Genomic DNA, 11505 nt, shown 5'->3' with positions numbered 1-11505 from the left:
TCAATTGGAGTGTTTGTACCCACCTTCATTCTTTGATGTAATGGTTCATTTTGCTATACACTTACCCCGTGAGGCTTTAGTTGCTGGCCCCGTTCAGTATAAATGGATGTATCCTATTGAACAGTGTCTAGGAAAACTTAAGCTATCTGTGGGGAAAAAGGCTTGTCCAGAAGGATCGATTACAGAGTCATACATTGATAATGAGTGGTATACATTTTGTTCAATGTATTTCTGTGGGGTTGATACTAGATTTACGAGACCAGATCAAAATTATGAAGGTAGACAAATGAGAGTTTTGTCAGTATTTACTGTGTTTGCCCAAAAAGTATGTCTCATAGGTCCACAAGGGGGCTTTGACCTATGTGGGCGAGAGTTTGAAAGAGTTCAATGGTATGTCTTGAATAATTGCAAAGAGATTGACCACTATTTAAGGTTAGTGATGATTGTCTAAATCAATAGTATTTTTAAGTGAATGTATAATAATATAGTATAACTTGATACAAATTAATTGTCCACAATAACATGGGCAGCGAATATATACAACTACTTCGCATGAATGGTATAACTGACGTAAAAAAGACAGATGAAGAAGAATTTGTCTTGTGGTTTGAACATACAGTATTACTAAAAAACAAATGCACAATTTCTTCAAACTTCATACCTTGAATGTCACCATATTTATATATGATATTTATATAACTAGAATAATATTTATTGGTGTAGGTTGTATCAAAATATAGTGAAAATTTAGGTAAAATCTCACTAGAAGTATATGCTTTGGCATGTGGTCTGTCCAAACGGGCCATCCAATATTCAGGATGTTTGGTGCATGGATATAGATTTTACACAAAAGAAAGAGAACGATATAAGAAAACTCAAAATTGTGGGGTCGTAATCGAAGGTAGCCATGGAGATGATAATATTGATTTGTATGGAATTGTAGAAGATATTATAGCATTAAAGTATGTGGGAGGATATATGATCTGGTTGTTTAAATGTAATTGGTGGGATGTCTCAAATTGGTTGATGATAGATTGAGAAGAGTTGGAATTCCTATTACTTCCAAGTGTGATTGTTGTGAGAGAGGTAGATATGAGGATTTAAATCATGTTCTTGCTGCAAGTGACATAGAAATGATAATGAAAAATAAACAAAGAAACCGTCGAAAAATACCGACATAGAAATATTGACCAAAATATAAAAGAAACAATTTCTGTAGAATTTATATCACTAGTAAAATGTGATATATATGGACTTGTAGTCCAAACACCTAAGGGGTGATTCTTGTTGATTAATATTAGTGAGTATTTGTATAAAGGAAATGAAAATGTGATATATAAATCACGACTCGGTTCTTCACAGAAACCATCTATTGATATGCTCCTAAAGTGGATGAAATTACATTGAGATTTTTATTAGCTGGATAGTTACAAAGAGTTTGGATATGCATAATTAACTGCATATTTATATGGATTACTAAATATGAATTGCATGAAACATGTAGTTCTGAAGTATTTATTCTATGAAACTTCAAAAATTTTTATATGATCTAAAGCAATCCAAAAGCATGTGGAATAAATTGTTTGAGAATAATCAAGTTTTCCATATATTTTTAGTATCTGTATTAACTTTTATTGCAGTATATATAGATAATTTAAATGTCATTGAGACTCAGAAGAGCTCATGAAAACTGCATCTATTTGAAATCTAAATGAGAAACCCTTTCAACTTTGAGGGGAGATGAATGAAATTATTAGTCCTGAAATACCTATTGTGCCTCTTATTCTTTAAAGTCTTCTCTCTTACTTTATATCTTATCCTCTAAATTTATGTCCTAAATATCAAGCCTTTAGTTGACAACTTTTCCTTTCTCCATTTTTCTCTTACAAACTTCTTGCATATCGTTTTTTTGGTGTGGACTCTTCTTCATGGACTTTACATTTGCTCCCAGAAGAATAATTGTACAAGTTAAAGAGCATAACTCAAGAGAACATAACTACAACGTTTACGCATTAATCAGTGATGTTATAAAAGGCCTTATAAAGATTAATAATGTAGAATAATGGATATTAATTAAAACTACTAGGATTCTATATGTTAAAGTTCTTACAATGAAAGAAATTATATGCTCAATTATTAATCCAGAATTTATCTTTTTACGATTATGCAACAAGTAGGGTAGCTTCTCAAGCTGGCCGCCTCCTTTAAGGTCAATGTCTTGAAAACTTGCAACGTCTGGCTTTCAAGTCTGCTCAATTCTTCGACAATCCATGTGCGTTTCTTTTCGTAATTTCATGACCTTCTCTTGATTTTTATATATATATATATATATGTCCTGATCAATAATAGCATCTGATTAACTATAAGCAAATTTGGCTCTATATAGAGTTCTACTTCAAAGACCCTTAAGTTCAATCATATCCTCATGATGCATTGCAACTGGGTTTCAAGTCCTTGATCCTTGTTTTCATTAAATCCAACCTGATTTGTCGCTGATTTCCTTCTAGAGACCCTTAATATAATTAGTCTTTGCCTTTTGGATTTTAGTTCAGTCTTGTATTATTCCCATAGACCCAGACTGTTACACACAAATGAAAAGCACATGACAGAAGTAGCTTTCAGATCTAAGATAAGATGGGTTAAAAGTCCAGGGAAATCCATATTACGTTTTTACCCTTTTCCTCTCAACGTGAGCGTGTAGGGTTTCTTCATGCATGGCTGCAGCCGATGGCCTCCAGGCCAATTCGGCCATTGTTACACGCCTCAGAACTTTCGCAGATATGGTTTTAGAATCTCCTCAGCCCATTCTTGAGGTTGTGGTTCCCTTTAGATCTCATAAAACTGTTGACGGTGAGGTATGTGTGGTATTTTCAAAGGATGAACTGGATAGATCGGCTATTCCTTTTCAATTCTCTCTGGTTTTAAAGTTTCTACGGCAAAGACCATCCCTGGACTCCATCAGATCATTCATCAAAGCCAGATAGGGATTATCGAACCAACCGATCGTCTCATCGATGCGGAAGCCACGGAATGTTTTTGTACGTCTATCACTGGATGATGATTTTGTGAAGGCCTTTGCACGTGAAAGCTGTGAGATTAATGGAGTTCCATATAGAGTTTTTCACTGGACCACCAATTTTCATGAAGACCAAGAACCTATTTGTGTCCCGGTGTGGATTACTCTGCCGGGTCTTCCTCCAAACTTCTACCACGAATCTTTTCTGCGCAACATTACGGCTCCAATTGGCAGATTTCTTAAGAGGGATAATCCTACTAGATGCGCTACTCGCACGGATGGAGCCAGACTATGTGTAGAGATGGATGTTACAAAAGAACCGATCAAAGCCTTGTGGATAGGTACACCCAGAATTCCTCAAAGTTTTTATCAGACCATAATGATAAAACTTGCAAATGGCAAGGCAAAAAACAGAATGTAAAGCTGAAGGAAAACTATGAGAATGAAAAACCAACTCTGACTTGGGTGATTAAGGAAAAGAAAGATGAGCAACCTACCATTATAGTGCAAAAAGGCGAGTCTAGTAAGATGGGTGAAAAACTGGTGCAAGAGATTGGAACCCAGTCTAATGAGCTTCATCTAGAAAACTCGGAAAGGGAGGGTCATACGAAACAGGTTGAGATGGAGAGGTTGAAGATACAGCTGTAGAGACGAACAAAGTTTTAGATGTTAAACAGATCAATCCTGAAAATTCTACAGTTGATGCTACAGCAGTTAACGAGATGGTCTCTCATATGGAGGGGTTACATGATGCTCCGATTATTGAAGGCTCACGACAGATAGTTATCCATGAAGAGTTGGAAACGGGAATCAACTCGCATATGGGCGATACAAATACGGATGTAACTCTTGTGGAGGAAGCACTCATGTTGAACCAAGAAATACCGAACATAGATGGGATTAGTGCCCAGGACGGAAGTGACCCAGCCTATGTAGATACGGAACAAGACCATGATGTTTTTGATGGGCACGTTTATTCAGATACGGATTCAGAAGAAGTTACGGAACATATTGCTAAGAAAAAACTTGCGGCATCAGACTCAGATATTCAATCAGAAAAAGAACGTCACAGGAAAGGTATTAAATTAAGGGGCTCATCTAGGGTTGTAAGCAAACCCTCTCGCCTTAATTTATGAAGATATCTTACTTGTATTGGAATGCTCGGGGTGTTGGTAAGTTGAGGAAGCGGCTTAAAAAATTGGTATCGAAACTACATCCTAAACTCTTTGCTATTGCTGAGCCTAAGGTTAGTAATTCTCGTTTAGATATGTGGTGTGATAGATTGGGTTTTGATAGATGTTGCTCTAATTTTGAAGATGGCGGTAAGCTATGGTTGTTTTGGTCTCAGGATTTAAATCTAGCTGTTGATGCTATGGGAGACCAATTTTTGACTATTCGTATCAATAGTTTGAATGACCTTTGCATTACTTTTGTTTATGCGAAATGCTCCTACTTGGAGCGAAGGTGTTGGGTTCATTGATAGATGCTAATACTCATAATTTACCTTGGATGGTGCTGGGAGATTTTAATATTATCAGAAATGACTCGGAAAGAAGAGGCGGTAGGCCACGGCTGGCTTTGGCCATGGAGGAGTTTAATGGTTGGGTGGATTCTTGTGGGATCCTTGATATGCCTTTCCGTGGCAGTTCTCTTTCTTGGTGTAACGGTCATTCAGGAATTTCCAGACATTGGGTTCGTCTTGATCGGTGTTTCCTTAATATAGCTGCTTTAGCTCATGTTTTTCCCGATGTTAATATGGAATACTTGGCGCGCACCTCCTCTGATCATGCACCTATGGCAGTTGCGCTGGAAAATCAGCCTGTCAGGTATGGATATCCTTCTTTTAAATTTCAGAAAATGTGGGTTTCTCATGCTAACTTTTTTGATTGTGTCTTAAATTCCTGGAATGGAGATGTTGTTGAGGGGTCTCGTTTATATATTCTTGTCACTAAACTTAAAAGACTTAAAATTGTTTTGAGATCTTGGAACAAGCATATTTTTGGTAGAACTGATATTCATATAGCGGACCTTGAGGATCGGATAAAGGGCTTGGAAGTTAGATTACAATCTGATTATTCGAACGAGGTGGAGGATGATCTGGTTGCTACATAGTTGGATCTCTCAGCATGGTTGGACAGGGAAGAAAAGCGCTTAGCCCAAATTGCTAAACAAGGCTGGATTCAGAAGGGTGAAGCTAATTCTATTTTTTTCCGTGCTGTTAGTCGTCGGAATCATAAAGAGGTTTTAGAGATGAAACTAGAGGATGGTACTATTCTCTCCTCTCCAGATTAGATTCACGAAGGGGCTATATCCTACTTTTCTCAATTCTTGCAGGCTGGTAACGGTTGTCAAGAGCCTAACCTGGGGGATTTTGTCCAACCTATTATATCTCAGAGCGATAATGATATTATTACTCGTGTTCCGTCTTCTCAGGAAGTATTTGATGCTCTTTGCTCCATTCCGGAAGATAGTAGCCCGGGGCCTGACGGGTTTGGGTCGGGTTTCTATCGTTCTTGTTGGCATATTGTAGGTGCCGATGTAGTTGATGCGGTGGCGGAATTTTTCTGTGGCAAGGCTCTTCCTTGGTTTTTTAATGCAACTTTCATGGTTTTAATTCCGAAGGTGGATAATCCGACAAGTTTTGATAAGTTTAGGCCGATCAGCTTGTGCAATGTGTTCTATAAAATTTGCACCAAAATCATGGTTAATCATCTTTCACCCCTGCTTGATAAAATCATTTCTCCTGAACAAGGAACCATCCTTTCGGGCCGTAGCATTTTTGAAAATATAAGTTTGACGCAAGAGATGATTCATGCTATTAATAAACCAGCTCATGGTGGGAATGTTGCTTTGAAGATTGACATGGCTAAGGCTTATGATACGGTGGACTGGCCTTTTCTTATGCATGTTCTTAAAGCTTTTGTTTTCTCTGATTTTTTTTGCCTGATGATTCGTCACTGTATCACTAATCCCTGGTTCTCTATAGTCATGAATGGGGTTCCCAAAGGTTTTTTCAAAGGTGGTCATGGGTTGAGACAAGGTGACCCCATATCTCCTTGTCTATTCATTATTGTGGAGGAAATCATTTCGAGGATGATAAAAAATCAGATACATATGGGTAAGATTGTTCCGTTTTATCATCCTAGGGGTACTCCTATTATTTCTCACCTTCTTTATGCAAATGATATAGTTCTTTTCTGTAATGGGGGCAAGGCATCCTTGAAAGCTATTATTGATGTGTTGAGGAAGTATGAACAGTGGTCGGGGCAAGCAGTTAGCAAAAACAAATCTTCTATTTATTTCTCTTCTCAGGTTTCTGCTTCTAGACGTCGGGCTCTTCTTCGGTTCACTGGTTTTACGGAAGGAATTTTTCCTTTTAAATATTTGGGAGTTCCTATTATTTCTGGAAGATTGAAGATTGCTCACTTTGATGATTTGATTGCTAAAGTTCAGACCAGATTGGAGGGTTGGCAAACCAGATTGTTATCTAGCAGGGCGCGGTTGATTCTTATTAAACATGTCCTCCAAAGCATACCCGTACATAGTCTTTCTATCTTAAGGACTCCTAAAGCCGTGATTGAGAAATTGCAAAGAATCATTAGTACATTTTTTTGGGGTGTCAGAGATGGGAAAGCTAAGAAAAAATGGCGTTCTTGGATGGACATTTGTAAGCCTGTCTCGGAAGGAGGGTTGGGCATTCGTAGTCTCCAAGATGTGCAATCTTCTCTCCACATGAAGTTAGCTTGGAATTTTTTGCAAGGTACTTCTCTTTGGTCCAATTTTTTTCATGCTAAATATGTTGGTGACAAACATATCTCTATGGTGGACTCTACGAAAGGTTCTATTTCTTGGAAGATAATTTTGCAGAATATTCCTTTAGTGCAAGCTAATTCTAAATGGAAAGTGCGGGAGGGTAAAATCCATTTTTGGCTTGATAAGTGGGCTGATGATGGCCCTCTTGGTACTAATACTCGGATTTCAGATATGCCGAACCTTAAATTGAAAGATTGCAAATCTGGGTTGGGCTGGAATATGGATCTGTTTACTCGGTTGGTTGGTCATCAAAAAGCTGAGGATCTTATTTTGCAATTGGGCCGGGTTAATAATGGGAAGGATGTTCTGATTTGGCTCCCTAATGCTGATGGGCTTTTCTCTACCAAAAGTGCTTGGAATTGTATTCGAACGAGGGGCCCAGATTTCCCTTGGGCAAAATGGGTCTGGCATCCTGCCCTTCCCAAGAAGATGTCGATTACTATGTGGAAAGCCATTCATGATTGCCTCCCGGTGGATGACAGAATCCGTAGAATAGGTATTCCTATTGCCTCCCGTTGCGATTGTTGCTCTGAACCTAAGTATGAAGATCTTAATCATAGTCTTGCGAGAGGTAATTTTGCTGAAAAAATTTGGTGTATTTGTTCGGTGGTGCTTGGTATTCCTTGGAGGGAAGGTTGGAGTTGGAGACAGTAGGTGGAGTGTTGGTATAGGCGGGCAAAAAATTCTACTCGCTCTGGTCAATTGTTGGGTCTTCTTCCGAACATCATAACTTGGCGTTTATGGGGTCGACGTTGTAAGGCCAGGATGGAAGGTTTGCTGGAATCGGTTCAACAGGTGTGGTGTTCTATCAAATATTGGGTCTCCTGTATTACATTAAAGATTAAGGATGTTAATTTGCTCTCTAAGCAAGATGAAGGAGTTCTACATTGTTTCAGTATGCCTATTAATATGAATGAGAAAAGAGATAGTTATTCTGGTTAAATGGAAGTCTCCTAAGCAGGGTTGGGTTAAATTGAACGTGGATGGGTGTTCTCTTGGTAATCCAGGTCCTTCAGGTGCCGGTGGCATTATTCGGGATGATAAAGGGAACATGCTTTGTGGGTTTGCAGTTGAAATAGGGCATAACTCTAATAATCATGCAGAGTTGATGGGTTTACTTCATGGACTTCGTCACATTGGTTTATTGGGTGTTGTATCAGTGGAAATTGAACTTCATTCCATGTTAGTCCTTAACTGGTTGAGAAACAAACGCTGTGGCCTTTGGTACATGGAAGATTATTGGGATGAAATTCAAAGTCGTCTAGCTAGGCTTCATGTCTCTCTTGGTCACTGCTTTAGGGAATGTAATTCGGTCGCGGATGGCTTTGCCAAACTGGGTGCCAATGGTCAAACTGTTTTCTGGTCTTCCTTATCAGAGTTGCCTACTCACATTAGAGGTAATATCCAGCTGGATAAAGGAGGTTTCCCTTACCTTCGGAAAATTCGAAGATGTTGCTAGATGTTACTGGCTTTGTCTTTATCTCCAGGTATGTCCCTCTTTGCACTCCGCTATTTCCTTTCTTAATCTTGTTCGTGCAGGTTTGTCTTTTGTAGGTTCTGCTTCGAGGTTTTGGTTTTGTTTTCGTAGGGCCAATGTTTTGTTTTTGAGTTTTTTTATGGGTTTTTAGGTCTAGGTTTTGGTATTTTTGTAGCCCTCAGGCCTTGGGTTGTAACCACGGTTTTCCTCCGCCATAAGTGAGGGTTTTTAATAAATTTGGGACGGGGCTACAATGTGTGTGGCTTCTAGTTCTTCTTAAAAAAAAGGAAAAAAAGAAAAAAAAAAGATGGGTTAAAAGTCTTCAAAGTGCATCAAATGACAAATATATAAGTAATGGCAATTAATGAAAATTGATAGTTTTGGATCTCTCGGTGACCTAGTTCTCTTTGTTGTGATTTAAAGCCAAAACGCTTACTTGGTGAATGCTAGAGGAGCAAATTTTCTTTTGGAGACAGCCGACTGAGAGGACTAGGCTAGGTCATCGATTGGTAAGTGATCGGTGTTGGAGGCAAGAATGCAATGAGGATTGAGGCATGAAGGAGGCAGACAATTTATAATTTTTTAATAATTTTTTAACTTTATAACTTTTTATTTAATTTTTTCTCTCTCATTTTCTAAAATTCCGTAAAACATTATAACTTAAACCATTTTACTATTATTCACAAATCATTTCACTACTAAGCATCTCCTAAGGTTATGACTGGGATGATCTATGCTCTCAGTTTTTTCATGCAAAATATATTGGGGATGAGTATGTTTCTTTATTAGATCTGAAAAAGGTATCTTGGTTTCGGAGGATGGTGGGGAAGTGCATTTGAGCGGTTTTTGAAAATTCAAAATGGAAAGTCACACTACAAAAAAAAGCAAAATTGGCGACGTTTATATCCGCGGCGTTTATTTATGCGCCGGTAGATATAAAAATGTACCCGCGCTTAATGTTTCCGCCGGTAAATTATTGAGATTCCCGGCGTTTAAATTTTTACGCCGGTAATAATGTATAGGTTTAGCGGCATTTATAACAACGCCGCCAAGATAGCAATTATGAGCTGGGAAAATAGTAGTTTCCCGGCATTTAGATTGTTACGCCGGTAATAATATATATTTTTGGTGGCGTTTACACAAACGCCAATACTTTATTAATTATACGCCGTGATATTAACCGTGTTTGCCGGCATTTTTAATATACCGCCGGTAATAATATATTGCATCAGCGACGTTTCACAAAACATCGACACTTGATAAAGTTTACGCCGATAAAGTATTGAGTGTTTTGGTGTTTATTTCGTTTGAACAAATGCCGGCCATTGATTAATTTTACGCTAGTAAATAAGTAGTTTTTCAGCGTTTATATTGTTACGTAGGTAATAATTATATAGCATTGGCGGCGTTTACCAAATGCTGAAAATTGATCAATTAAATGCCGGTAATTGATAAATGCCCTGAAGTATTTATTATGACACCGGTAATAATATATAGCATCAGCGATGAAGGCTATTATAAATTTATTGATAGTAAAATAAATAATAAAAATAATAAAAAAAACTTATTTAAATGATACGAAAATACTGACAAAATCTTAGCTGAATTTCTAGGATGCCCTACCTGTAAATGCCATATATTGCATTCCAGTTCTGGAGGGAGGGAGGTTAAATAGAATTAAAGAAGAGAGTTTGCGCGTCAAGATCTTAATGTGACGCCGTTTAATTTCTTTCCTTTAATATTTAATAAGTAATCTATAATACAGTAATGTAAGTATTGTGCTTTCATTTTAAAAATTGTGCAAGTGTCGTACAATATTCCTTTTGAAAAAAATAGTCTATTATTAAAAATGTAATCTTTTAATATGGATCTCGTATTTATTCTAATTTTTTAAAAAAGAATGTGGCGTTTGCGAACTTTATGACAAAATATGTTAAACATCATACTAAGATTCACAACTTCCAAAAAGAGTAGTAAAACATATGCATAATCCATCAATCATCCTTTTATAATCCATCCTAATTCCAATTTAGCAAAACAGAGCAAATGTCGATATATGGCATAACCATAAATTTAGTCTTAATTAAGGAAAGTTGCAAATACCATTAAATAGAGCAAACGTCGATATAGGACAAATACCATAAATATAGTCTCAATTATAGTCTAACTTGTAATCCTGACCCTCAATCATTGTCTTCATCTTCCTCTTCCTGTTCTTCATCTTCCTCTTGATCTTCCTCCTCTTCAACATTTTCCTCTTCTTCATCTTTCTCTTCCTCTTCATTCTCATTTTGATTTTGTCTTGAAGCCTGAATACAAATTCAAATTAGGGTAAAAAAATTCCAAAATAAGGTTAACTGATATCAACTAAACATATGTGGGGTGCTCACCTGTGCATGCATAAATGTGTTTACTAAGTTCCGCAATTCAGTTAATTCATTCCGCATTTTATCAAACTCTTCCTTTGATATACCATCTTCTTGGTTTGAAGTTGGTAGTGAATGTTGACAAGTTTGCCTTGTAGGGGTTGGACCAAACCCCAAACCGTGCACACGTCCAGGCCGTTCTAAGCCCATAACTTTCGAATAAACATCATCTGATTTCCAAGTCATAGTTCCTCCAGACCCCATCTCTATAGGATTTGTGTCCTATGTTAAAAGTTCGTACATCTTAACCTGTAATAGACAATTAAAAATACACATTATTCTCCATCTTATAAATCCATTAAAATTAAAAAGTAATAAATTTGAAAATAAACATACCACTTTCTTTCTCGTTTCATCATTGTAGTGTGTGCCATCCTTTTTCTTATGGGTCTTGACAAACAACTGGGCTCAACTTGGCAATGCCCCAATTGATATTTTCTGCTTCCAATATTTTAGATTAAACACATATATCGAAAACAAAGAACTAGCAAATATTCAACAATAAATAAATATTAATTAAATAAATACCACATCATGGGCATATCTTGCTAAACTTTTCGATCCTCCGCTGTGAACAATCACCTACTTCTTACGACACTCCTTGTTTTTATTACATTTTGACTACAACATCACAAAGATTATGAGAATTATGAAAATAACTAGCTGGTTGACTTTATAAATATATAACAAAAAAGTGCGCACTGTTACCATATATTCTGGATCGAACCAAAGATTGGCCAACTCTGCCAGTTGCTCTAAGTCCACCATATCGG

General features: G+C 37.2%; 2 protein-coding genes across 2 annotated transcripts; both read left to right on the top strand.

Annotated features, from left to right (window-relative positions):
- The first annotated feature begins 3014 nt into the window (after positions 1-3014).
- On the top strand, positions 3015-3664 carry LOC122278694. The gene is made up of 2 exons (XM_043088880.1): positions 3015-3357; positions 3420-3664. Exons 1-2 carry the CDS (start codon positions 3015-3017, stop codon positions 3662-3664), a joined length of 588 nt encoding a protein of 195 aa, XP_042944814.1.
- A 74-nt stretch (positions 3665-3738) lies between these two features.
- LOC122278693 lies at positions 3739-8288 on the top strand. Its single transcript, XM_043088879.1, has 6 exons — positions 3739-4093; positions 4298-4338; positions 4481-4842; positions 5155-5257; positions 5351-7400; positions 7837-8288. Exons 1-6 carry the CDS (start codon positions 3739-3741, stop codon positions 8286-8288), a joined length of 3363 nt encoding a protein of 1120 aa, XP_042944813.1.
- The last annotated feature ends 3217 nt before the right edge of the window (positions 8289-11505 follow it).

Source organism: Carya illinoinensis, chromosome 10 (genome assembly GCF_018687715.1).
Source record: "Carya illinoinensis cultivar Pawnee chromosome 10, C.illinoinensisPawnee_v1, whole genome shotgun sequence".
NCBI classification, from domain to species: Eukaryota; Viridiplantae; Streptophyta; class Magnoliopsida; order Fagales; family Juglandaceae; genus Carya; species Carya illinoinensis.
The sequence above is the reverse complement of the archived record's forward strand: the minus strand, read 5'-3'. Positions and strand labels throughout refer to the sequence as shown.

Bases quoted from the DNA above. Each gene is read 5' to 3' on its own strand.
- LOC122278694 (XM_043088880.1), top strand. From the start codon at position 3,015: ATGCGGAAGCCACGGAATGTTTTTGTACGTCTATCACTGGATGATGAT. The intron at 3,358-3,419 runs GTACACCCAGAA...GCAAATGGCAAG, and splicing joins GATCAAAGCCTTGTGGATAG to GCAAAAAACAGAATGTAAAG.
- LOC122278693 (XM_043088879.1), top strand. From the start codon at position 3,739: ATGGTCTCTCATATGGAGGGGTTACATGATGCTCCGATTATTGAAGGC. The intron at 5,258-5,350 runs GTTTTAGAGATG...CAATTCTTGCAG, and splicing joins GTCGTCGGAATCATAAAGAG to GCTGGTAACGGTTGTCAAGA. The intron at 7,401-7,836 runs GTAATTTTGCTG...TTGGTAATCCAG, and splicing joins TAATCATAGTCTTGCGAGAG to GTCCTTCAGGTGCCGGTGGC.